The following is a 25,181-nucleotide window of genomic DNA, read 5'->3' as shown; positions in this document are numbered from 1 at the left end:
GAGGACATAGATACCCAGTTTACCTTATTTGGCCGAACTTGCTGTCCGTCATCTTGATTTTCATTCAATACCTACTTTTTCAAACTCCTCCTAGACCGTTTGTCCAATTTTCACCAAAATCTAATCGTATCATCTCCAGGCCATGCAGAATAAAAGTTATGGATTTTGTGTCGATAGACGAAACCGTTTTCGTATACCGTAGCAGCAAAGTTGAGGCATGATGCCAAAATAACTATTCCTGCTTTATCTCTGCAATGCCTTGACATATTGACACCAAACTTTGTATGTGTCATTGTCACCTACTCTTGACCACATCACATCAATTTTGTAACTGCGCCACTTATTGGTTGAAAGTGATAATCCATTAAATCCTATTTTAAATTACTGTTTAAATGATTTTTCAGCCATTTTGCCTAAAATCCTCTTTAAATGTCTTTAATTGCTCATTGTTGCAGTTGGTCTGACACTTTCAGTCATGTTGGCATGACTTGTCATCGTCTTCTGCTTGGCCCCGATAATTGCTGCTTGCAGCTATATTTTGAAACTGTAAGCGTTTAGGAATAGCAGAAACGAAGCAGAAGACCACGTAAAACCACAGAGTGGGGTCACCGAGTATGGACCTAAGGTGCATAGTGCGTAAAAATCACCAATACTCTGCTGAAATTCAGATAGCAAATGCGACAAAATTTCTTATTTCTTATGAAAAACTGTTTTTTTTGGTCACTAATGACAGAACAGTACCAGATGGTTAAAAGTAAAATAAGTAAACACTACTTTATTAAGACTAACACAGTTTTTATGACAGCAGTACTATGTGTATGAATACTGAAACACAAGCAAGAATCAACTTAATTTGCCTGTATTAAAATAAATAACTTTAGAGATGCAACAGCAGAACAAAGCTACAGTAAAACTTAAATGTAAAACATAAACACCAAGTAGGTATGGTAAATATCACAAATATATTTTAACGCTAATGTATCTGCTATTATACAATGGCACAATTTCTTTTATTTTTTTTATGCCGTATAGTTATATTGGTTAACAGTAATTCTAACAGAGCTCTCTGGAATAAATTGCATTTAGCTGAAAACAGTTATAACAGAATAACTGCCATCTGGGAAAGCATCTTTGTCTTTACAGTGTGTGCAAAAAATAATGATCTGTAGGGTGCTTGCAATATGGACATGATCTTCCACTTGGCATCTGGTGGCTCTTCAGTGAACAAACAACATCTTCAGACAGACTCCTCCGTAGAATTAGTCACACTACAAAAATATTTTTTGTCAGACTGCTAGAAGCAAATAATTTAGGACTTGATGAAAATCTGAAAAGATTTTATTACTTGTTTTTCACAACATTCTCTCCAAATATCTCCCTCTTTGTCTCAGCATCCTCTTCAGGGTTGAAGTCTCCATTCAAAATCTTGGTATCTGTACACATGCAAACAAAGTTTGTGTTTTTTACTAAACAAATAATTTACATATACACACTTTGGAATAATTTCTTTGAAGGTTTCTTTGGCTAAAAATGTATACATTTATGCTGCAAAATGTAATTCCAAACATATGTTGTGATTGATTGGTGGTGGGTGGTTTCATCTAAAAATTAGCTGCTGTATATTTTTTTGTACTGTTCGCATAGTGTTAGTTGGGTCTCCAGGCCTTGTATCATTATAACGGTCAAATATTACAGTATGTTTTCAAATTATGTCAAAACACTAATTGTCATATCCATTTGCATGTTTTGAGTATAATTCATAATTTGCATGAAATATATATATATATATATATATATATATATATATATATATATATATATATATATATATATATATATATATATATATATATATATGAAGAGTTCAGATGCAAAAGCCTCTAAGTGCCATCTGAAATTTTCTTCTAGAATGATCATTTTTATCAAGCTCGTATATTTAAGGTCAGTAATTTCACTTAAATTACAATTAATAGGTAATTTTCATTGTCATTTAAGTGAAATTACTGAACCTAAATATACAAGCTTGATAAAAATGATCATTCTAAAAGAAAATTTCAGATGGCACTTAGAGGCTTTTGCATCTGAAATCTTCATATACACTCACCTAAAGGATTATTAGGAACACCTGTTCAATTTCTCATTAATGCAATTATCTAATCAACCAATCACATGGCAGTTGCTTCAATGCATTTAGGGGTGTGGTCCTGGTCAAGACAATCTCCTGAACTCCAAACTGAATGTCAGAATGGGAAAGAAAGGTGATTTAAGCAATTTTGAGCGTGGCATGGTTGTTGGTGCCAGACGGGAGTATTTCACAATCTGCTCAGTTACTGGGATTTTCACGCACAACCATTTCTAGGGTTTACAAAGAATGGTGTGAAAAGGGAAAAAACATCCAGTATGCGGCAGTCCTGTGGGCGAAAATGCCTTGTTGATGCTAGAGGTCAGAGGAGAATGGGCCGACTGATTCAAGCTTATAGAAGAGCAACTTTGACTGAAATAACCACTCGTTACAACCAATGCAGCAAAGCATTTGTGAAGCCACAACACGCATAACCTTGAGGCGGATGGGCTACAACAGCAGAAGACCCCACCGGGTACCACTCATCTCCACTACAAATAGGAAAAAGAGGCTACAATTTGCACGAGCTCACCAAAATTGGACAGTTGAAGACTGGAAAAATGTTGCCTGGTCTGATGAGTCTCGATTTCTGTTGAGACATTCAGATGGTAGAGTCAGAATTTGGCGTAAACAGAATGAGAACATGGATCCATCATGCCTTGTTACCACTGTGCAGGCTGGTGGTGGTGGTGTAATGGTATGGGGGATGTTTTCTTGGCACACTTTAGGCCCCTTAGTGCCAATTGGGCATTGTTTAAATGCCACGGCCTACCTGAGCATTGTTTCTGACCATGTCCATCCCTTTATGACCACCATGTACCCATCCTCTGATGGCTACTTCCAGCAGGATAATGCACCATGTCACAAAGCTCGAATCATTTCTAATTGGTTTCTTGAACATGACAATGAGTTCACTGTACTAAAATGGCCCCCACAGTCACCAGATCTCAACCCAATAGAGCATCTTTGGGATGTGGTGGAACGGGAGCTTCGTGCCCTGGATGTGCATCCCACAAATCTCCATGCTATCCTATCAATATGGGCCAACATTTCTAAAGAATGCTTTCAGCACCTTGTTGAATCAATGCCACGTAGAATTAAGGCAGTTCTGAAGGCGAAAGGGGGTCAAACACAGTATTAGTATGGTGTTCCTAATAATCCTTTAGGTGAGTGTACAGTCGTGCTCAGAATTAATCACACCCCTGGTAAATATGATCAAAAATAGCTGTAAAAAATAAATCTGCATCTGAGTCTTCTCCTATAATGCCTGATGAGTTTGGAGAACACCTGACAAGAGATCAGAGACCATTCCTCCATACAGAATCTCTCCAGATCCTTCAGATTCCCAGATCCATGTTGGTGCTTCTCTTCAGTTCACTCCACTCATCAGGTCAGGGAACTGGGACGGTCATGGCAGAAGCTTCATTTTGTGCTCCCTAACACATTTTTGTGTTGATTTTGATGTTTGTTTTGGATCGTTGTCCTGATGGAAGATCCAACCAAGCCCCATTATAAGATTTCTAGCACAAGGCGTCAGGTTTTGATTTTTTATCTGTTGATATTTGATAGAATCCACGATGCCATGTATCTGAATAAGAAGTCCAGGACCTCCAGCAGAAAAATATGCCCACAACATTAAAGATCCAATGGTATATTAAATTGGGGTACTTTTTATCCTTGTGTGCACCAAAACAATCTAGCATGTTTGCTGCCAAAAAGCTCTTTTTTTAGTTTCATCTGACCACAAAACCCTGTGCCGTTTGAAGTTCCAGTCGTGTCTGACAACTGAATATGCTGGAGTTTGTTTTTGGATGAGCGAGGAGCATTTTTCTTGAAAACCTCCCAAACAACATGCGGGGATGTAGGGGTTGTTTGATTTTTTTTATTAGGCTTTCTGACCCCAAGACTCAAGTAATCTCTGAAATTCTCCATCTGTGATTATTGAAGAGTCTTTGGCCACTCAAACTTTCATCCTCACCGTCTATTCAGACAATATAGACACACGTCCTCTTCCTGGCAGATTCGTAACATCTTTAGTTGATTATAACTTCTTAATTATTGCCCTGATGGTCAAAATGGGGATTTTCAATTCTTTAGCTATTTTCTTACAGCCACTTTCTATTTTGTGATGCTCAACAATCTTTTGCTACACATCAGAAATATATTCTTTGGTTTACTCATTGTGATGGATGATTAAGGGAATTTGGCCTTTGTGTTTCCTCATATTTAAACTCCTTTGAAACAAGAAGTCATAGCTGGACAATTTCATGTTCCTAGTCACCCTGGTGTGCTAAAAAAAGGTAAACATTAATAAGAATATACTTCAGAGATATTTTACTCATAAAAAATTCTAGGGGTACCAATAATTGTGGCCAACGTGTTTTGAAAAAAAAAAAAAAACATTTATTTCATAATGTGATTTCCCCCCCACTTTCAATTCTTTTACTTCAATGAAAGGTTAGATTTTTGCCAATTTTTTTAATGAAAGATCGAAAGGATAAACGATGCAGATTTATTTTTTACAGCCATTTTTGATCATATTTACCAGGGGTATTATTAATTCTGAGCACGACTGTATATATATATATATATATACACATATACATACAGTCTTAGGGAAAGTTACTTTTAAAACTGTCATACCCGTACAAGGTGAATAACAAACACACCTTTCAGCTGCTGACATTACTGATAGCAGAAAAACAAGATGCAGAACATTGTACAACAGGGTACAACATACAACATTGACCCTGTCCCAAAAGGCACCCTAAACCCACGATGTCTTCTGAGTCCATATTTTTAAGATGTAATTCTGCATTGACTATCAGGTAGAAGTCTGTCACGGGCACTCCCGAGCACCCTAAGGATACATTTACACTGCAAGTCTTAGTTCACCCAAAAATGAAAATTAGCCCATGATTTACTCACCCTCAAGTCATCCAAGGTGTATATGACACCTTCCGTCTGCTGGAAGCTAGTTATTTTAGTCGCTAAAGTTTTAAATATGGATATTTTTCTTACACGAACACACCGCTTCGCTTCAGAAGGCCTTTATTGACCCCCCACAGCCTTTTGGAGCACTTTTATCATGGATGGATGCACTTTGATGGACTTGTATATAAAGTTTATATATAAAATATATAGCTATTCAAGTCATCATAAAGCATTGGTTTTTATTATTACTCTGATTGTATTAGTCTGAAAGAAGAATGTCATTTACACCTAGGATGACTTAAGGGTGAGTAAATCATGGGCTAATTTTCATTTTTGGGTGAACTATCCCTTTAATGCACAGATCTGATCTTTTGACCATACCCGATTTTTTGGCCTGCCTTTTAACATTCACTTTAGGCAGGACTGGTATCCGATATCTGTGTTTACATTAATTCCCGACCAAAATGATTTTCTGTGATCGTTTTACTATGCACATGGTAGACCCTGGTTTTTAATGGCCGTGCTATTGAAATTATTTATATAATTCATGTCAGGTGGTCATGATTATTTGCCAGCATGGACAAGATAACAGCTGTCATGACTCAAAATCTGTGTGCAAAATCTGACGGAACAGATATACAGTCCGGAAATAATTTTTGTTTATCTACAGCGTAAATAAGTAAAATAAGTCAAGTAAAATAAAGTAGTATTTTTAGGGGCCAAGCCCCGAAGGGGGTCCTGAAGGGACATGAGAAGTTTGAAAACAGCACCACCAGTGCTAAAAGTATTACAGTGATATAAGGTATTTTGCAAAAACGCTTATAACTTTTGAAAACATAGTTAAAATTCATTCATTATGTTCCTTGGTTTATGCCGATTCCGACAATATCTCATTTGTCATTTTTCACCAATGTGACTGTCCGCCATATTGAAGCAAATGATAAACAGTTTTTTCGCTACTCCTCCTACAAAGTTTGCCCAATTTTATCCAAAATTTGCTAAGATGATCTTTGGACTGAGCCGCACAGAAATGAGTGAACAGATTTTTAATAGTTGCCACCGTTCCTGAGATATTCCTCTGTGAAGTTGATCTAGCCTGTGTTAGTTGTCTTATGCTAGTTAGCTTAGCATGCTATTTGGTTAGCATGCTAACCAGTTGCCATTCTTTCTAATGTGGGTCTTCAGCTATCAAGTTAACCATAAGCTACATTAGCATAGCATGCTAGTCTGGTTAACATGTTATGGAACTTTTTTGTGAACTCATTCTCTCACTGAAACCTCTCTTCAGCAGGCTGGTGAACATGCATGAGTGATTAGCTCAACGTGTTACACCACGGATCAAGAATACTTTGCATCGTGGGTTCGCAACTCAGTGTGACACGTGCCCAGACCGCATGAGGTACTGTGGCAGGAAAAGATGCAGAAGTTACATCTCTTCCAGGCATTGTGCCTAAGAATGATCTCATCTGAAGCAGCCACATACAACATGCAGTGCTTTTATGTACAAATAATTTTTCTTCTTCCAGAATGGTAGTCAATGGCAGCCCTATGAACCACAAGTAGGAAAATTATGAAAATTGGCACACTTTGTAGTGATGGTAATGAGAAGTAATACGACCAATTTTGGATGATTTAATCTAAACTTTAATCTAATACAATATGCTCAGCATTTACTTCAAAATTCTTTTTGAAGTAAATGCTTGATTTTTGACTTGATTCTCTCTTGAAACTATTGAATTCCGACAGCTGTACAAATGCAAGTCTGCCAAGTGGCGCAATGAGATGAGTGACAGGCACCTGACCCTTAGATAGTGGGTTCGAGTCCCGAGTGGGTCAACTTTAAAGTTATGCATAAAGTTGTCTTTTAAATTCCTTTATTATCCGAGCTGTACTAATCTTTCTTACTCTTGGATTAGAAATAAGTGTGTTTTTACTTCATTCTGTGTTTTGGTTTCATCCTACCTGTACTTCTGAATCTATCTGTTCTTCATGTACATTAAATTTCTGTTGTTTTTGTTCTTCCGGCTCTGCACTGCTGTTGGTGCTTAAATGCTTGCTGCACTGCTGTGCTTGATGCACATTTACATGTACATTAAATTTCTGCTGTTTTTGTTCTTCCGGCTCTGCACTGCTGTTGGTGCTTAAATGCTTGCTGTGCTGCTGTGCTTACAGTACTTTCTGTGCTGCTGTACTTGATGTGCTGCTGTGCTTGATGTGCTGCTGTGCTTGCTGTACTTGTAGCTTGCGGTGCCTTCAAGGGCTTGGCCCCGGATTGGCTATATTTTTTTTTAATGAATTTGGATGAATTAACCAGAGTGAGAGAGAGCGAGAGCGAGAGAGCGAGAGAGAGAGAGAGAGAGAGAGAGAGAGAGAGAGAGAGAGAGAGAGAGAGAGAGAGAGAGAGAGAGAGAGAGAGAGAGAGAGAAGAGAGAGAGAGAAAGTGAGCATGCGAGTGAGTGAGTAACCTAATAGTGAAGCTTGTTGGTTTAATTACAGCAAAGCCACATTTGGAAGTGGCTCAGATCGGATTAAAAAAAATCAGATCTCGTGCGGATTTTTGTGTTTACATGTGTGCAACAAATTCCGATCTGTGTCAGATGTGAATAAAATATCGGATTTTTTGCACCAGTGTAAACACAGGCTATTATTGCTGTCGTGTCCAAATTGAAAGCCTGCATCCAAAAGTGAAAGCACTTTTATGTGAAACATTTAAACATTACAATATTTACAACTTAATAGACATTTATCTTCGAGACATTTATCATGACATTTATCACAATATCTATTCTATCTGTTAGTTCACTTTATTATTATTTTTCCCAAATGGGAGTCAATGGCAGCCCTATGAACCGTAAGTAGGAAAATTATGAAATTTGGTACAATTGTAGAGATGGTCATGAAAAGTAATTGGACCAATTTTGGAGTCTCTAGGACCAACTCCATAGCGCCACCACCAGTTAAAAAAATTATAACTTTTATAACAGTTATAACTTTTGAACCCTTTGATCTAGAAAAATGAAACTTAGTACACCGGATTCCACTCCGTCCATTACAGTAGTGGCTATTTTGAAAAGTACAGTATTCAGTTTTTTTGCTACTCCTTAAATATTTGTCCAATTTTGTCCAAAATTTGCTCAAATGATCTTTCGACTGAGCCGCACAAAAATGAGTGAACAGATTTATATTTTTTTCATCTTTGTTCAAAAGTTATGATGTCGCAAACTTAACGAGGTTGACCCAAAATTGGTTCAGAAGCTATAGCTCGGCCAAACTTTGATCAATCGAAACGAAAATTGGTTTTCTTCTCCGGAGCCATGACCTGAGGGTCCATGCCAAAGATGGGAACAGCGCCACATACAGGTCATGAGATTTGAAAAATGGCTATTTTGGCCAATAACTTTTGAACAGGTTGTCAGAAAACTGAATTATCCGAGATTGGATGAACCAGGTGTCCGACATTTAGAATTTTGTCATAAATTGCAATATCTTTTAAACTATTTGTCATATCAGCAAAAAATTTGGTAGGATGATCGACACCATGTCCTGAAGGGACATGAGAATTTTGAACACAGCTCCACCTAGTGTTCCAGATATATACTTTTTTTTTTGTTGCAAAAATGCTTATAACTTTTGAAATCATAGTTCAAAATTTGATTTATGTCATATTTTCAATTGCTCCTGTCTGCCTCATTGCTTCTGCTGCTGTTGCGTTGGTTTGCGTCTGTAAGCTTCGTATATCTTTCTGTTTTGAATCATTATTTGCTATCATTCCTTGTTGTTTATACTGCTAAATATAACTTACTCAACATCACACATTAACCTGACATTGCTAGCTTCAATTTAAATCGTTATTGCTAGCACAACACGCTAGTAATTCGCTAGCCTGTTAGCGTGCCATCCATGCGCTCTATATATTTATTTATTTGTTTTCCATAAAACCAAAAAGTCCATCAAACAACTTAGCTGAGTAGGATCAGTCAACAAACACGGTGAGTCATGTCATCTTCTCCTCTTATTGTTACTTGCATCTCATGCAACATGTTTAGCAAATCCTTCTCTGTCAGCATAAGATTTACATGTGATAAATGCAGGGAGATAGTAAAGCTGACGGGGAAGATTTCAGAACTAGAGACACGCATCCAAGCTTTAATCGAGGTTAATTGTAAGAGTGCAACGACTTTAGATACTGCTTTAGATGTGGCTAGCTTAGTGAACTCTTTACATTGTTCGGTTCCGGCTGTAGTAGAGCCTGTGCAGCAGGGCAATTGGGTGACTGTGAGGCGCTGTAGTCGCGGGACAAAACACTGCTCTTCCGTTCCGATTACAACTTTAAACAGATTCTCCCCACTCAGTGAAACACCCACTGAGAATCCTGTTGAATGTGCCCTAGTTATTGCCGATTCTATTACACGGAATGTGAAAATAGAGACACCAGCCACCATAGTCACATGTTTGCCGGGAGCCAGAGCGCCTGACGTCAAAGCAAATTTAAAAGTGCTGGCTAATGCTAATCGTAAATTTTCTACGATTATTATTCACATCGGCACTAATGATGTTCAAATCTGCCAGTCGGAGATCACTAAAATTAGTAGTAAAGAGGTGTGTGAACTCGCAAGTACGATGTCAGGCACTGTAATTTGCTCTGGCCCTCTTCCTGTTCGTAGGAGTGATGAGATACTTAGTACATTGTCCTCACTCAATGGCTGGTTGTCTAAGTGGTGTCTGCAAAATAATATAGAATTCATGGACAATTGGAAAAGTTTTTGGGGCAGATCTGACCTGTTGAAAAGAGATGGTATTCATCCCTCCTTGGATGGTGCTGCTCTTCTCTCTAGTAATATGGCACATAGTCTTAGAGCTCAAACATGACAATCTGGGGCTCAGGTCAGGAAGCAGACAGACTGGCTAAACCGACCGTCTGCTAGCTGTCTCACGTCACCAAGGTCAGATAAATCCCATCACATAGAGCCTCTTTCACCTAGATATCATCACATAGAGACTGTGTCTGTTCCCCGAATTAGGACATACAAAAAACTGCCAAACCCATCTAAGGGTAAAAATTGTATTGATGTTCAACAAATAAAAAACAGATATAATACAAATGAGCAAATGATAAAGCTTGGGTTGCTGAATTAGATCCCTTACTTCAAAAGCACTTATTGTTAATGATATGATCACAGACTATAATCTAGATGTGCTGTGTTTGACAGAAACCTAGCTAAAACCAAACGATTACATTACTTTAAATGAGTCCACCCCGCAAGATTACTGTTATAAACATGAACCTCGTCTGAAAGGCAAAGGAGGAGGTGTTGCTGTAATTTATAGTAATATTTTTAGAATTACTAAGAAGTCTAGTTTCAAATATTATTATTTTGAAGTGTTGGTGCTTAACATAGCAATATATAGTGTAAATGATAAATCACTTTGAGATTTGTGCTGGCTACTGTAGCCACCAGGGCACCATACAGACTTTAATCAAAGAATTTGCTGACTTTCTATCAGAGTTAGTACTGGTTGCAGATAAAAGTCATAATTGTTGGTGATTTTAATATACATGTAGATAACGAAAAAGATGCATTGGGACTGGCTTTGAACTGACAGAGAGTGTCTGCTTCCCGGACAATGTTAGGAAGACTGTTCCAAAGTTTTGGTGCTAAATAGGAAAAGGATATACCGCCAGCAGTCGATTTTGATATTCTAGGTATTATCAACTGGCTGGAATTTTGAGATCGCAATAGACGTGAAGGACTATAATGCGTTAAGAGCTCGCTCAAGTACTGCGGAGCTAAACCATTTACTGCTTTGTAAGTAATCAGCAATATTTAAAAATTGATAGAATGTTTAATAGGGAGCCAATGCAGTGTTGATAGAACAGGGCTAATATGGTCATACTTCCTGGTTCTGGTAAGAACTCTAGCTGCTGCGTTTTGGACCAGCTGTAATTTGTTTATTAAGCGTGCAGGGCAACCACCCATAATAGCATTACAATAATCTAGCCTTGATGTCATGAACGCATGGACTAATTGTTTCCGCATTTGTCAAAGAGAGCATATGACGTAATTTAGATATATTTTTAAGATGGAAACATGCAGTTTTACAGATACTAGACACGTGACTTTCAAATGAAAGATTGGTCTCAAAGAGCACACCCAGGTTCCTAACCGACGACGAAGATTTGACAGAGCAACCATCAAGTGTTAGACAGTATTCTTTTTCAGAATTAAGTAGTAGGAAATTACTAGTCATCCAATTTTTTATATCACCTATGCATTCCGTTAATTTTGTGAATTGGTAAGTTTCGTCAGGGCGTGAAGAAATATAGAGCTGAGTATCATCAGCATAACAGGGAAAACTAATTCCATGCTTCCTAATGATATCTCCCAAGGGTAGCATGCACAGAGTAAAAAGCAACGGTCCTAGTACTGAGCCTTGTGGTACGCTATACTGAACTTGTGATCGATGAGACATCTCTTCATTTACTGCTACACACTGATAACGGTCAGATAAGTATGATTTAAACCATGTTAATGCAATTCCACTAATGCCAACATAATTTTAGTCTATTTAAAAGAATGTTGTGGTCAATAGTATCAAATGCAGCACTAAGATCGAGTAACACTAATAGAAAGATACAACCACGATCGGATGATAAGAGCAAATCATTTGTAACTCTAATGAGAGAAGTCTCAGTACTATGGTACGGTCTAAATCCTGACTGAAAATCCTCGCAGATATAATTTCTTTCTAAAAAGGAGCATAGTTGTGAGGATACCGCCTTTTCTAGTATCTTTGACAGAAATGGTAGATTTGAGATCGGCCTGTAATTGACTAATTCTGTACGATCAAGTTGCGTTTTTTTAACAAGCTGTTTAATCATAGCCAGCTTAAAATTTTTTGGTACATATCCTAATGACAAAGATTAATAAATTATATTAAGGAGAGGATATATGACCTCTGGAAGCATCTCTTTCAGTAGCTTAGTCGGTATAGGGTCTAACATATGTTGTCGATTTAGATGATTTAACGAGTTTAACGAATTCTTCCTCTTCTATAGCAATGAATGAATCAAATTTTTCCTTAGGGACACTACAATGCACTGCCTGATGCGATATTGTAGTAGACGGTTGCATAGTTATAATTTTCTCCCTGATGTTATCAATCTTATAAGTGAAGAAGTTCATAAAGTCATTACTGCTGTGCTGCTTGGAAACTTCTGGGCTTGAAGCTTTATTTTTCGTTAGTTTAGTTTAGTTTAGTTTTCGTTGAAATAGTTTACACTGTTTCAAATAAATATCTAGGGGTTTTGTTTATTTTCTTCTAATAGGGTTGAAAAATAAGCAGATCTAGCAGCTTTTAAGGCCTCTCTGTATGCAATCGAGCTCTCTTTCCATGAAATGCAAAATACCCCTAGTTTTGTTTTCTTCCAGTTGCGCTCCATTTTTCTGGCTGCTCTCTTAAGGGCCCGAATGTGCTCGTTGTACCACGGCGTTGGACTATTTTCTTTAATCTTCTTTAAGCGCAACGGAGCAACTGTGTCTAAAGTGCTAGAAAAGAGAGTTAAAAGTTTCTGTCGCAATATCGAGTTCTTCTAAACTATCTGGGATGCTGAGATGATGAAACTGATCAGGACGATTATTAATAAAGCAATTTTTAGTGGCAGAAGTGATAATTCTAACATATTTGTAACACAGAGTTTACACAAGACTAGATAATGATCTGAGATGTCATTGCTCTGCTGCAGAATTTCAACAGCATCAACACTGATTCCGTGTGATAATATCAGATCTAGAGTATGATTACGACAATGAGTAGGTCCTGACACATGTTGTCTAACTCCAATAGAGTTAAGAATGTCTTTAAATGACAGTCCCAATGCATCTTTTTCGTTATCTACATGTATATTAAAATCACCAACAATTATGACTTTATCTGCAAAGTCAGCAAATTCTTTGATAAAGTCTGAATGGTGCCCTGGTGGCCTGTATACAGTAGCCAGCACAAATCTCAAATGTGATTTATCATTTACACTATATATTGCTATATTAAGCACCAACACTTCAAAGGAATCATATTTGAAACTAGACTTCTTAGTAATTCTAAAAATATTACTATAAATTACAGCAACACCTCCTTGTTTGCCTTTCAGACGAGGTTCATGTTTATAACAGTAATCTTGCGGGGTGGTCTCATTTAAAGGAATGTAATCGTTTGGTTTTAGCTAGGTTTCTGTCAAACACAGCACATCTAGATTATAGTCTGTAATCATATCATTAACAATAAGTGCTTTTGAAGTAAGGAATCTAATATTCAGCAACCCAAGCTTTATCATTTGCTCATTTGTATCATATCGTTTTTTTTATTTGTTGAACAGCAATAAAAATGTTACCCTTAGATGGATGGGGTTGGAAGTGTTTTGTATGTCCTAATTCGGGGAACAGACACAGACTCTATTAAATGATATCTAGGTGAAAGAGGCTCAATGTGATGGGATTTATCTAACCTTGGTGACGTGAGATAGCTAGCAGATGGTTGGTTTAGCCAGTCGGTCTGCTTCCTGACCTGAGCCCCAGATTGTCATGTTTGAGCTCTAAGACAATGTGCCATATTATTAGAGAGAAGAGCAGCACCATCCCAGGAGGGATGAATACCATCTCTTTTCAACAGGTCAGATCTGCCCCCAAAACTTTTCCAATTGTCTATGAATTCTATATTATTTTGCGGACACCACTTAGACACCCACCATTGAGTGAGGACAATCTACTAAGTATCTCATCACTCCTGCAAACAGGAAGGGGGCCAGAGCAAATTACAGTGTGTACTTGCGAGTTCACACACCTCTTTAACATTAATTTTGGTGATCTCCGACTGGCGGAGTCGAACATCATTTGTGCTGACGTGAATAATAATCTTAGAGAATTTACGATTAGCATTAGCCAGCACTTTTAAATTTGCTTTGATGTCAGGTGCTCTGGCTCCCGGCAAACATGTGACTATGGTTCCATGTAATAGAATCGGCAATAACTAGGGCACATTCAACAGGATTCACAGTGGGTGTTTCACTGAGAGGGGAGCATCTATTTGAAGTTGTAATCGGAACGTAAGAGCGGTGTTTTGTCCCGCGACTACAGCGTCTCACCGTCACCCAATTGCCCTGCTGCACGAGCTCTACTACAGCCGGATCTGAACAATGTACAGAGTTCACTAAGCTAGTCGCATTCAAAGCAGTATCTAAAGCCCTTGCACTCTTACAATTAACCTCAATTAAAGCTTGGATGCATGTCTCTAGTTCTGAAATCTTCCCCGTCAGCTTTACTATTTCCCTGCATTTATCACATGTAAATCCTGTGCTGACAGAGAATATGCTAAACATGTTGCATGAGGTGCAAGTAACAATAAGAGGAGAAGATGACATGACTTACCGTGTTTGTTGACTGATCCTACAGACAAGTTGTTTGATGGACTCGTAAAAGGTAATACAAATAAATAAATAAATAAATAAATAAAGAGCGCACGGATGGCACGCTAACAGGCTAGCGAATAACTAGCGTGTTGTGCTAGCAATAACGATTTAGATTGAAGCTAGCGATGTCAGGTTAATGTGTGATGTTGAGTAAGTTATATTTAGCAGTATAAACAACAAGGAATGATAGCAAATAATGATTCAAAACAGAAAGATATGCAATGCTTACATACGCAAACCAATGCAACAGCAGCAGAAGCAATCTATATAGATTTAGATATTGGCTTGTATTTTTTAAATGCATCCCTAAATAGAAGATTAGAAAAAACGTTGCCTGGTCTGATGAGTCTTGATTTCTGCTACAACATTCAGATGGTGGAGTCAGAATTTGGTGTAAACAACAAGAAAGCATGGATCCATCCTGCCTTGTATCAATGGTTCAGGCTGCTAGTGGTGCTGTAATGGTGGGGGGATATTTTCTTGGCACACTTTCGGCCCCTTAGTACCAATTGTACATTGTTTAAACGCCACAGCCTACCTGAGCATTGTTGCTGACCATGTCCATCCCTTTATGACCACAGACCATCTTCTGATGGCTACTTCCAGTAAGGTAAAGCACCATGTCACAAAGCTCAAATCATCTCAAACTGGTGTATTGAACATGCCAATGGGTTCACTATACTCAACTGGCCTCCACAGTCACCAGATCTCAATAAATTTGCATCACGAATGAGTAGCCGACAAATCTACAGCAACTGCATGTCAATATGGACAAAAATCTCAAGGGAATGTTTGCTGAATCTATGCCACAAAGAATTAAGGCAGTTCTGAAGGCAAAAGTAGGTACCCAGTACTAGCAAGGTGTACCTAATAAAGTAATAATCAAGCGTAGCGTTAGTTCTGGCAGGTCACGTTAGTCAAGCTTGCATCAGCTGACCCCAAGGCGGGTTATTGCGGCTCTCCCTGCTCTTGTCCATGCTAGGCTGCATGGATGCGCAGGGAGTTCTCGCCCAGAACGGAACCATACCGCCAATCCAAACTGTATGCTAATTGTCAATCGTATTTGACGGTAGTGGTCCTGACAGAAATATATAGGGATGTCCCGATACCACTTTTTGCAGAACGAGTCCGATACCGATACTTTGATTTTTGGTACTCGCCGATACCGATACCGTAACCGATCCCTAAATTTTTTTACTGCATTTGTAAATTTTAAATGTATTAGTAGATAAACCAAAAGAATATAAATCATATTAGTTGGCTTAATTTGTTCATCAAATTCAAATGTTTGTCAAAACCAGTGAAATATCAATTATTTAATCCAATCTTGATACTACAACAAAAACTAATCAAATCTTAATTAATGTGAATTTAAAACAAGTAAGCAGTCAGTGACAAAATAAGAACCAACAATCGAATTACAAAAAGGACAAATAAATACAATAGAACAAAGAAAGGCTACAAATGAAAAAAACAGTGTTTTTAGAGTTTTTCAGGTAGATCTAACAGGTACAGCAATTTGAATAAAGTAATCAAATGTGGAAAAAAAGCATATTCATTACTGTATAAATTATATATAGATAGATATTTTTGTAAAGTTGAAAAGGGTAGCCTATTTAGTCAAGAGCTTCGAGTATTTCTTTGTCCTTTGTTTGATTAACATTAAAACACAGAAGCAGGTTTATCAAACTGCTGCCCCTTTAAGACCGAATGCACGGACCGCACTTGAACATGGTTACGTTCATTTGAGATATAACCGACTTTGTTTACTATAGGATACTCGCCAAGACGGGCGTTTTTACATCATTTTGTGTGAATTCGTCCGTACAAGCCCAAGACGTGAAAGACCATTTAATTCAGTATTCGCGCGCTGAGACGCTGGTTTGCGGGGCGCGCGCTTCGGATGTTTGCGTTCATGGAACTTCTTGACCGGCACACGTCCTGTAATAATGTAGGAAACCACGCGTTATACTTAAATAAGGTAACAGTTCATGTTTTACTTTACTTACATATACGATTTAGGTTTCATCCAAATAACATGTGCTGATCGAGTGAACGATCAGCAATCAAGAGCATTCAACAGAAGTGCGCTCGCTCTCTATCTCTCTCTCGTCAGTTAACGTTAATAAGATACATGCCTCGTTTTATTTTCTTTGCCATTGACATCCGACTGAACAAACTTTCCACTGACGTCTGTTTAAAGGGATGTGCTCGACCAGCTCGCGCGTCTGTGCCGTTGCGCACTTAATCCACTGCTTGTTTTTCTCTTATCAGCTCGCGCACCACAGCTATCCCAGCCGGCACATGACCGACCTTCAACGTTGAATGTCAGTTGTTGTTTCAACGTTGAAATAACGTTTAATGCTAAATGATTGAAAAAGGTTAACAAAAACACTTCTATATCAACGTTGAAATTTGTACAAGATCTGTACGTTGAAACAACGTAATGTTTTCGACAACATACTACAAAAATATCTGCCTTTTAACGTATTATTATGATAATTAATTAGCATTTAATTATTTTTTTTATCATAACAGCTCTTCAATGTATATGTTAAAATACAATTATTATCATTATTAACAATAATAGTTTCGCGGTGCGCATCATTGGTGTGCTCACGCGCACGCCACGGTCAAAGTTCAAAATAGTTCAACTTTTGCCGCTGCGCTCTGTGACGATTACCAGCGCGGCCAATAGAATCGGGGGATCCAAACAAGTACGGAAATCAAAATGGATGAACGGCTAGTACTGTGTGTATCGGAATTTCCTGAGCTGTACGATACAAGCTTGAGGTCCCCCATGAATGAACTCTACACCTGTTAAATTACGTGGAGTAGAGGTATAGTTTTCAAATGTGTTATTAAAAAAGATAAAATCCTTTCTCAAATTAGAGGATGAGTGTAAAAAGAGATGGAAAAATCTCAGGGACAGGTATATAAAGGAGAGAAAGGCTATGAGGGAGAATAAGAGTGGTGCAGGGGCAGAACAGAAGACCACAACAGACGTAATAGAGCTCCCGCTAAAAGTTTTTAAAACTCCGCCTACGTCATAGCGCAGCGCAAATCGCATTATATCTGAAGGGCAACGCTGAACCCAGCGGCAAGCGCTGCGCATACCGCGTCCTGTGTGAAAGGCCCATTATGTGATTTGTGTGAATTTACAATTTTGTCTGCTTGCCTAACAGTTTACATTGCATTATTACATTTGTATTCACACTGTCATGTCATTTGACCAATTAATGAAATATTAATATACAGACGGCAAATAAAACTCAATAGCCTACACCACTGTGTTAACTCGCGCAAACTATTGTTATTGGTTGTTTCGCCATTTTACTTTGAGCATGATTGGTTAATCTGTCTGTCTTCCAGGAAACTGTCCAATGAGAATGTGCGCGGCTCTGCGCGCCTATTTTAAGTTTGAAAATACGTCCGTTATGGGCCTTTCACACAGGACGCGGTATGCGCGGCGCTTGCCGCTGGGTTCAGCGTTGCCCTTCAGATACAACGCGATTTGCGCTGCGCTATGACGTAGGCGGAGTTTTAAAAACTTTTAGCGGGAGCTCTATTACGTCTGTTGTTCCTCCTTTCGGTCAGCAGCAAACAATGTATCTGTCCCGTTCTAAGAAGCGAGCGATAGACGATGTCCCTATACGACCTCAAACTTGTATCGTACAGCTCAGGAAATTCCGACACACACAGTACTAGCCGTTCATCCATTTTGATTTCCGTGCTTGTTTGGATCCCCCGATTCTATTGGCCGCGCTGGTAATCGTCACAGAGCGCAGCGGCAAAAGTTGAACTATTTTGAACTTTGACCGCGGCGTGCGCGTGAGCACGCCAATGATGTGCACCGCTGCGCTTGTGCTTTGGTCGACGCAGCAACAAAACGTCCTTGCGCTGCGCAAGCCATTGAGATGAATGGGTTTTATAGCGCAGCGACGCGCATACCGCGTCCTGTGTGAAAGGCCCATTACTCTCGGTCAGTGAGCAGCTGCTGCTTGCATTGATTACTCAGTCAGACATGGATTATTTTATATCTGCCTGTTGAATTCTTACATTTTGAGCGAATTTGAGTTGATATGTCAATGAAGAACAAAAGCTGGAATGTGAACAGAGGAAGGGGTCGTACGTGGTCTGTAAAAATACTGGCGATATCAGGTAAGAAAACATTTTTCAGTCCTTAACAGTCTAACGTTTAGGGACACGGGTAACGGTCATAGGCTTAGCTGCTACTGCAACCTCATAAGATAAATAAGTTATCTCTGTGTGTGTTTTTGTACTGCTTCACCATTAGCATAGCGAGCACGTATTTCAATGTAAGTTAGTACCATCTGACATTGCTGTGTTTTGTTGTTAGTCGTTGGTCGTTAACGTTATGTGTTTAATGTTGTCAGCTAACTTTAGTTTAAAAACGCATGAGAGGTAAAAAAAAGCCTGGGAAAGAGTAAAGTGATAAAACCGTAATTTATTCGTTAGAAGTTTACATAACCTCTTCAAACACTGATAACGATATTGAAAAGATATTTGTTTACATTTTTTTAGATCAAGCATTGGAATAAGATTTTTATCGGGGGAGAACACCCAACAGAGAGACCCATTCACCAACTACATTTACCCACTGTTCTAAAACCTACACGGGGATTAATATATAGTATTAAGTATGATTTTCATCTTTAAAGTAAGACATTTAACGTTACTGATAGAAAGTCTGAGTAACTTTTTGTCCTTTTGTCTTTCTTCTGCTGAAGTGGCGCACTGAAAGTGGATTCATGTCACCTTCATCAGGCCTTTCTTTAATCACTGGAAACCATTAAGGGAAAGACCCTCAGACGTGTCATAACTGGATAAATGTGGCTGCAGGTAAAATTATTTGATGGTTTGATTTTGGTACCATTTGGCTTTTTTGTGTGTGCTTCCCTTGCTACGATACACATTTCTGATGGGATTGCCATGCTTTAAGTGTATGTTTACATTTTTAATCATGTAATACTAACAGTCTCAAAGATGACATTACTCAGTTCATGTTGTGTGAATGTTATAATGGCAAACGTTTTTACAATTTAAATACATTTTTAAGATTGTTTAAAGGAATGATAAAAAAAAAACTAAAAAAAAAACAACAACTGCTTTTTAAGGACTTTTCATTGAATAATTTCTTCTTTCCCCCCTTCAGATTCGCCAAGGATCCAGCTGATTCCTGGCAATTTGGTGAAGGATTATTCTTTAGCTGCTACATTGCACTATCACTTCTGGTACAGATTCATTGGCCTTTTGTGTTATTTTTTTATTTTTCTTGATTTAATAAATTACTTTTAATTAGTGCAATGTATGGTTAGGATTCTGAATTAAAACAGTGTAATTTTTCTCCACAAATATTATCAGAAATATACAGAAATATATAATTGTTGAAACAATATAAACCTGAATTGAAAGATATAAAGAACAACAGACCTCAACCCTCTCAGCTCAACACCACAATTTGTTGATTTCTTCATCTGTTTTAAGGATGAAATCATGACCTTATGATTATAGCAACCGTAACTGACACATGAGAGTAATATTACATTTTTTACAATTCCACCTTGGGGCTCTGAAGAATTTCTTGTGTAAATGTACATCTGAATACATAAAATATGTGTTTTAGAATGGATAGTGTTGTATACTTTGTTTTCTACCCGACAAATTGAACTGTAAAGTGAAAATCTTGTACATGATTTATTTTGTATTCAGTTTTCAGTGTTTTTGCTTTTATTTATAGCATAGTAGCAGACAGCCGGCAAGAAGTGAAGAGGAAGTGATGGCATCGGAATGGACCTCGAGCTGGGACCCTGTCGGAGCACTGCACAAGGCTGTCACATTTTATTGAGAATTTAAAAACTTTTTTTTACTGTACATTTTAAATATTAAATGTTTAATTTAAGGGTTACTGTAATTGAAAAAAAACTGTCTTTAAATATTCCATTTAGATGTTTACTTCTACAGGTTTTTAACATTACTTCGAAAACGCTGCAATTTAAAGTTTGAGATGGTTTTCATCTGTTTTAGAAAGTATTTTTAGACTTTTGTTTTTTCAGAATAAAACTTGTTTTACAATCTTGAGCATGTGTTAACTCATTATTTAATGTGTTTAATTAAGCCATTTCTGCCAGTCATTTGACAGTTAACAATTTTTAGTGTACAGTATATGGACAGTTAATCACTAATTCAGTCAGCATTGTCATGACTCATGTTCCAACTGTTGTAATTGAATGTACAATTGTATTATCCCATGATGAAAGGTAAGACGGTGAAACAACGTCACGATATCAACGTTGATTCAACGTCGACAGAAGACCATAACCCGAAAGGTAAGAGTGAAACGACGTCGCGATTTTAACGGGAATCAACGTTGTTTCTTCCGTGGCGAAACGACGTCACAATATCAACGTTGATCCGTTTTGCAAAATCGAAAGGTAATTCACTGTTGATTCAACCATGGTACCTGACGTTGTTTCAACGGTGAATCAACGTTGAAATGCTGGCTGGGATGTTACTATACACACGCACCTTGTACGAACCCTGTGAAATGAGCCCAAATTATACTTAGACATTATACTTTCCTATGCCTCAAGTTCACCTCCACAAAGCACTCGCGGCGGCCAGTTTCGTTTTGCAAAATGTACGTGGTATCGGTGCGTGGTATCGACGAATTTTTATGAGTACGACTATATGAGGACAGTATCGGCCCGATCCCCGATGCCAGTATCGGTATCGGGACATCCCTAGAAATATATATATATAAAATATTCATTTTCCAAAAACATACAAATGGTTATATAATAGTATAAATGAAGAGGTCAGATGCAAAAGCCTCTAAGTGCCATCTGAAATTTTCTTCTAGAATGATAATTTTTATCAAGCTTGTATACTTAAGTTCAATAATTTCACTTAAATGGCAATGCAAATTACCTATTAATTGTCATTTAAGTTAAATTACTGAACTTAAATATACAAGCTTTATAAAAATGATCATTCTAGAAGAAAATTTCAGATGGCACTTAGAGGCTTTTGCATCTGAACTCTTCAAATGTATTTTGCCCCGTTTCCCCAGCACAAATCTCCACAGAATGCTGCTTTACATTAGAATTTTCCTTATTATTTGCAGTCTAGTACTTGCTCTAGTTTATTGATGTAAATCAATTACATTACAATTACATCAATTAGAATGGAATGGAATGTAAATGAAAGCTGTAAATCAAGCATGTGGCAGTCAGTTCTTTACCTTTCTGCTCTTTGGTCTGTTCTGTGTGTTTTAGCACTCCCCTCTTGGCCTCTTCAAACTGTCTCTGTTCAGTCAGACTTTTATTGAGCACTTGACTGAGCACTGACTCTCCTTCTCCCATTAAAAACATGCTTTTAAACTTATTATACAGCATTGTGGCTTTGTCCATCACATCCTGGCTGGCTTTGAACCTGCGGACCTTTAAAGAAAGTATAAAGCTATGATTCATCTCAGTTAACATTTCTTTTTTTTTTAGTTTGTTGTTTCTGTTGCAAGTGGTGTGCAATAGTAATTAATACACGACAACTGTCCAATGCAGAGCGAAAAATGTTTTTAATCATACCTTTTTAAGAGTAGTTATGAGTTCACAGTGTCTCTGAAGATGTTGAGTAGTAATATGCAGTGAACTCAACTCATCCAATGCAACTAAACATTTCCTCACATCCTAAAAAGAGAGAGTGTGCATTTACTTACATGCCCAGAATTAAAAATCAACAACAAAGTTAATACATTAAGTTTAAATAGATTACGAGCAAATTGTTCTAAGAACTTCAAATGTCAACTGATGTCATTAAACAAATAAGGTTTAAAAGCTATATGCAAGAATGAAAAACTTCTGAACTGTAGTCTGTACTTACAAGGTTATCGATCTTTAAAGATGTTTTAATCTCCCCATGCAATTTATGCAGTCTGGACTCTGCAGAAACTTCTTTATGTGAAGAATTGAAAAAGTAAAATACAATGTACTAACCAGTATCATTACAGTTAGATAATAGGTGATTATCTAAGGACTGCATAGCATTTCACCATTTATTGTCTTACCTTTTTTCTTGTCTCCTTTTCTATCATCTTTCTTTCCATCTTTTCCTAACCTGCAGGAAAACAAATCTGACACTTAACCATCTGATGATTTTTAAATAAAGATCTAGTGCAGGAATTCATGTTTTGCTTCACTATTTAAAATTCATGAAAAACATTATAGGGGTGTAAAGAGTACTGAAAAAAAAAAAAAAAAAAAAAATACTGCAACTTACCAAAACTGACCTTTTGTCATATACTTAAGTGTCTTATACCATTGGAATTCTTGGCTCAAGACAAACAAAATCTCGAACAATATCAGAATCAGATTTAACACATTTATTTTTTGACCAATAATCAAAATAAAGTATAGACTAGTCCTACAAAGCTATTAGCAGAGCATGTGAGCAAATAGCAGAGAGTGGATCAGTGAACAAGAGGGTAGTCATTTTACCAGCGTTGCCCAGTACGGCTAACCACACCTACAGTACAGTATCCACCTTATTCCTGACAAGCTTACTACGTTTTGAATTATGGGTGAATAGTATGGGTAAAGAAACGTAAATCACTGAAATTAAAAGGTTGCCCTACAAATAAAGCTTATCCGTCAGTTTGACTGAATGAGCTGTCAATTTTCCTTCATGTTTTATTTTCAGACATCATGAGAATAACGTAACACTTCGAAAGTGTTCACTTTGAAACAGTACCATGCAATGCTGAAGTTAATGAACATTTTTGATTAAGGCACCGTATATTACATAATACAGATGTAAATTACTACATTGATATTTAACCCATCCGTTATTGCTGTGGAAAGAATCATACTTTTGTGGTTATTCTTGGTCTGTTGTTGATGCTTTTATACTTTTAAATGTCCTTTTCATGTTTGATGGTTGAAGGGTGAGTAGAATAATACCATCTCATTGTACCCAAAAAAAAAAAGTAATAAATAAAATAGTTTACAGCTTAAACGGAAGTTACTCCCATGATTCGGGAAAAACGTCATGGGGCGTGGATAGGTGGATAGGGCAAACAGAAACAAGTGACCTACAGAGAAATTTCATGTCGGCACGTTATTTGAGCAGACTTTGCTTTTACGTTGAGCGTGATCGGTACATGAGTGGAACATTTGAGCCGTGACCGACAAACTAGAGGTAGTCTAGGCGTAGTGATATGACGCAGCGCCTGAAAATAGGTCTAATAGGTTAGACAAACTTAGTCCCGGTCACGTTGGAAGAAGTTACCGAGCTGGGGACTATTTTTAGGCGCTGCGTCATATCACTACGCCTGCTGCACCCATGGTACGGCCGCACAGTTCCTTGATTATTACGCCGGAATGAGAGTAGTTCCTAGCCATATAGGCTTAGAAAATCGCAACTTTTCATTTTCCGTCGATCTTAGTACACGGTTTAACTACAGAAGAGTCAAGTTTTAAATAGGAAAAATATTGAAACTCTTTGGTCATTTTGAAAGAAATGCTACTGGACTCGTCTGAATCAATGATCTATGCTAAGCTATGCTAAAAGTGGTACCGTCAGACCCGGAGTTCGGCTGAATGGATTCTAAAACGGTAAAACTCATCTGTTTAACTCTGGGGGAGTTGTAAAATGAGCATATTTCCGAAAAAAGTGGAGTATCCCTTTAAGTATACAAGTTTGAGTCATAATAAATAAAGTGAAATGACACAGGGAATAAGTATTGAACACATGAAGATAACAAGGTGCAAAATGGCATAGAAAGCCAGGAGATCACCTGAAATCTGTCAGTATTGAGAGAGAAACCCTGCCCCCTATCAGTACTAATTGATATCAGCTGCTTTAGTCCTAATTGATGGCCATGTATATTAAGCGCATGAACACAGTGGCAAATCAGAGTTGTTTTAGAGTTACCATGCGGAAAATTCGCTCAAAATGTATGTTCAGAATCAGCACAAGCTTATCCTTTCGCAAATCCCCTCATAAACAACAAAGTCTAGACGCAATATAAATAAGAGATTCGCTGTGCAGTGCAGACAACTTCGGTGTTTATGACAAGAGTTTTAGGGAGAGTGCAGAACGCGGTAAGTAAGTGATGGCTTAAAGGGAGTGCTTGACAATCTAAATAATAGTTTTGTTTTTCATTCGGGATATCTTCTATTCTGAATATCACAGAGGCATGGGCAGTGCTTAATTTGTAAAGTGGGAGGTCCCGGAGCGCAGAGGGCGGGTGGATCCGGCGACTCAAAACGGGGGTTGGAGGTAACGGAACAAAAAAATAAAAAATAATAATAATTACACTGCCTACGTAGCTTCTCTGCAGGGACAGCGCCAGCTGAGTGTGCAATAGATCATTGACGGGGAGCTGCGCAAAACTTGGCCACTAAATATTTAATATTCAGTTATGTTAATGATCACAATTAAAGTTTTAATTTTATTAAATTGAACAAGTAGGCTACTTAAATAACATTCAGCATTCAATCAAATATTCTAAAAGATGTAGGCTATTATTAATAATAATGTTTATTTATTTATTTATTTTATTACAGATAGAACAAATAAATTAATAATAATGACTGTTCTCGTTATTTCGAAATAATATGTGTGCGTGCATCTGTAAATCCG

At 37.7% G+C, this 25,181-nt stretch overlaps 1 protein-coding gene across 3 annotated transcripts in view; it reads right to left on the bottom strand.

Moving 5' to 3' along the window:
- Positions 1-748: 748 nt before the first annotated feature.
- psip1a (PC4 and SFRS1 interacting protein 1a) overlaps positions 749-25,181 on the bottom strand; it is a 121,239-nt gene continuing 96,806 nt past the window's right edge. For all 3 annotated transcript variants that reach the window (XM_084401805.1, XM_084401807.1, XM_084401806.1), the window contains 6 exons: positions 22,606-22,655; positions 22,422-22,492; positions 22,127-22,228; positions 21,784-21,982; positions 1,346-1,433; positions 749-1,268 (listed from right to left, as the gene is read on the bottom strand). In XM_084401805.1, coding sequence (XP_084257931.1) covers positions 1,238-1,268; positions 1,346-1,433; positions 21,784-21,982; positions 22,127-22,228; positions 22,422-22,492; positions 22,606-22,655 — 541 coding nt within the window. In that variant the 3' untranslated portion in view covers positions 749-1,237. The remainder of the gene's footprint in view (positions 1,269-1,345; positions 1,434-21,783; positions 21,983-22,126; positions 22,229-22,421; positions 22,493-22,605; positions 22,656-25,181) is intronic.

This window comes from Rutilus rutilus, assembly GCF_951802725.1.
Source record: "Rutilus rutilus genome assembly, chromosome: 2".
Lineage (NCBI taxonomy): Eukaryota > Metazoa > Chordata > Actinopteri > Cypriniformes > Leuciscidae > Rutilus > Rutilus rutilus.
This window is presented reverse-complemented; position numbering and strand designations above follow the sequence as displayed.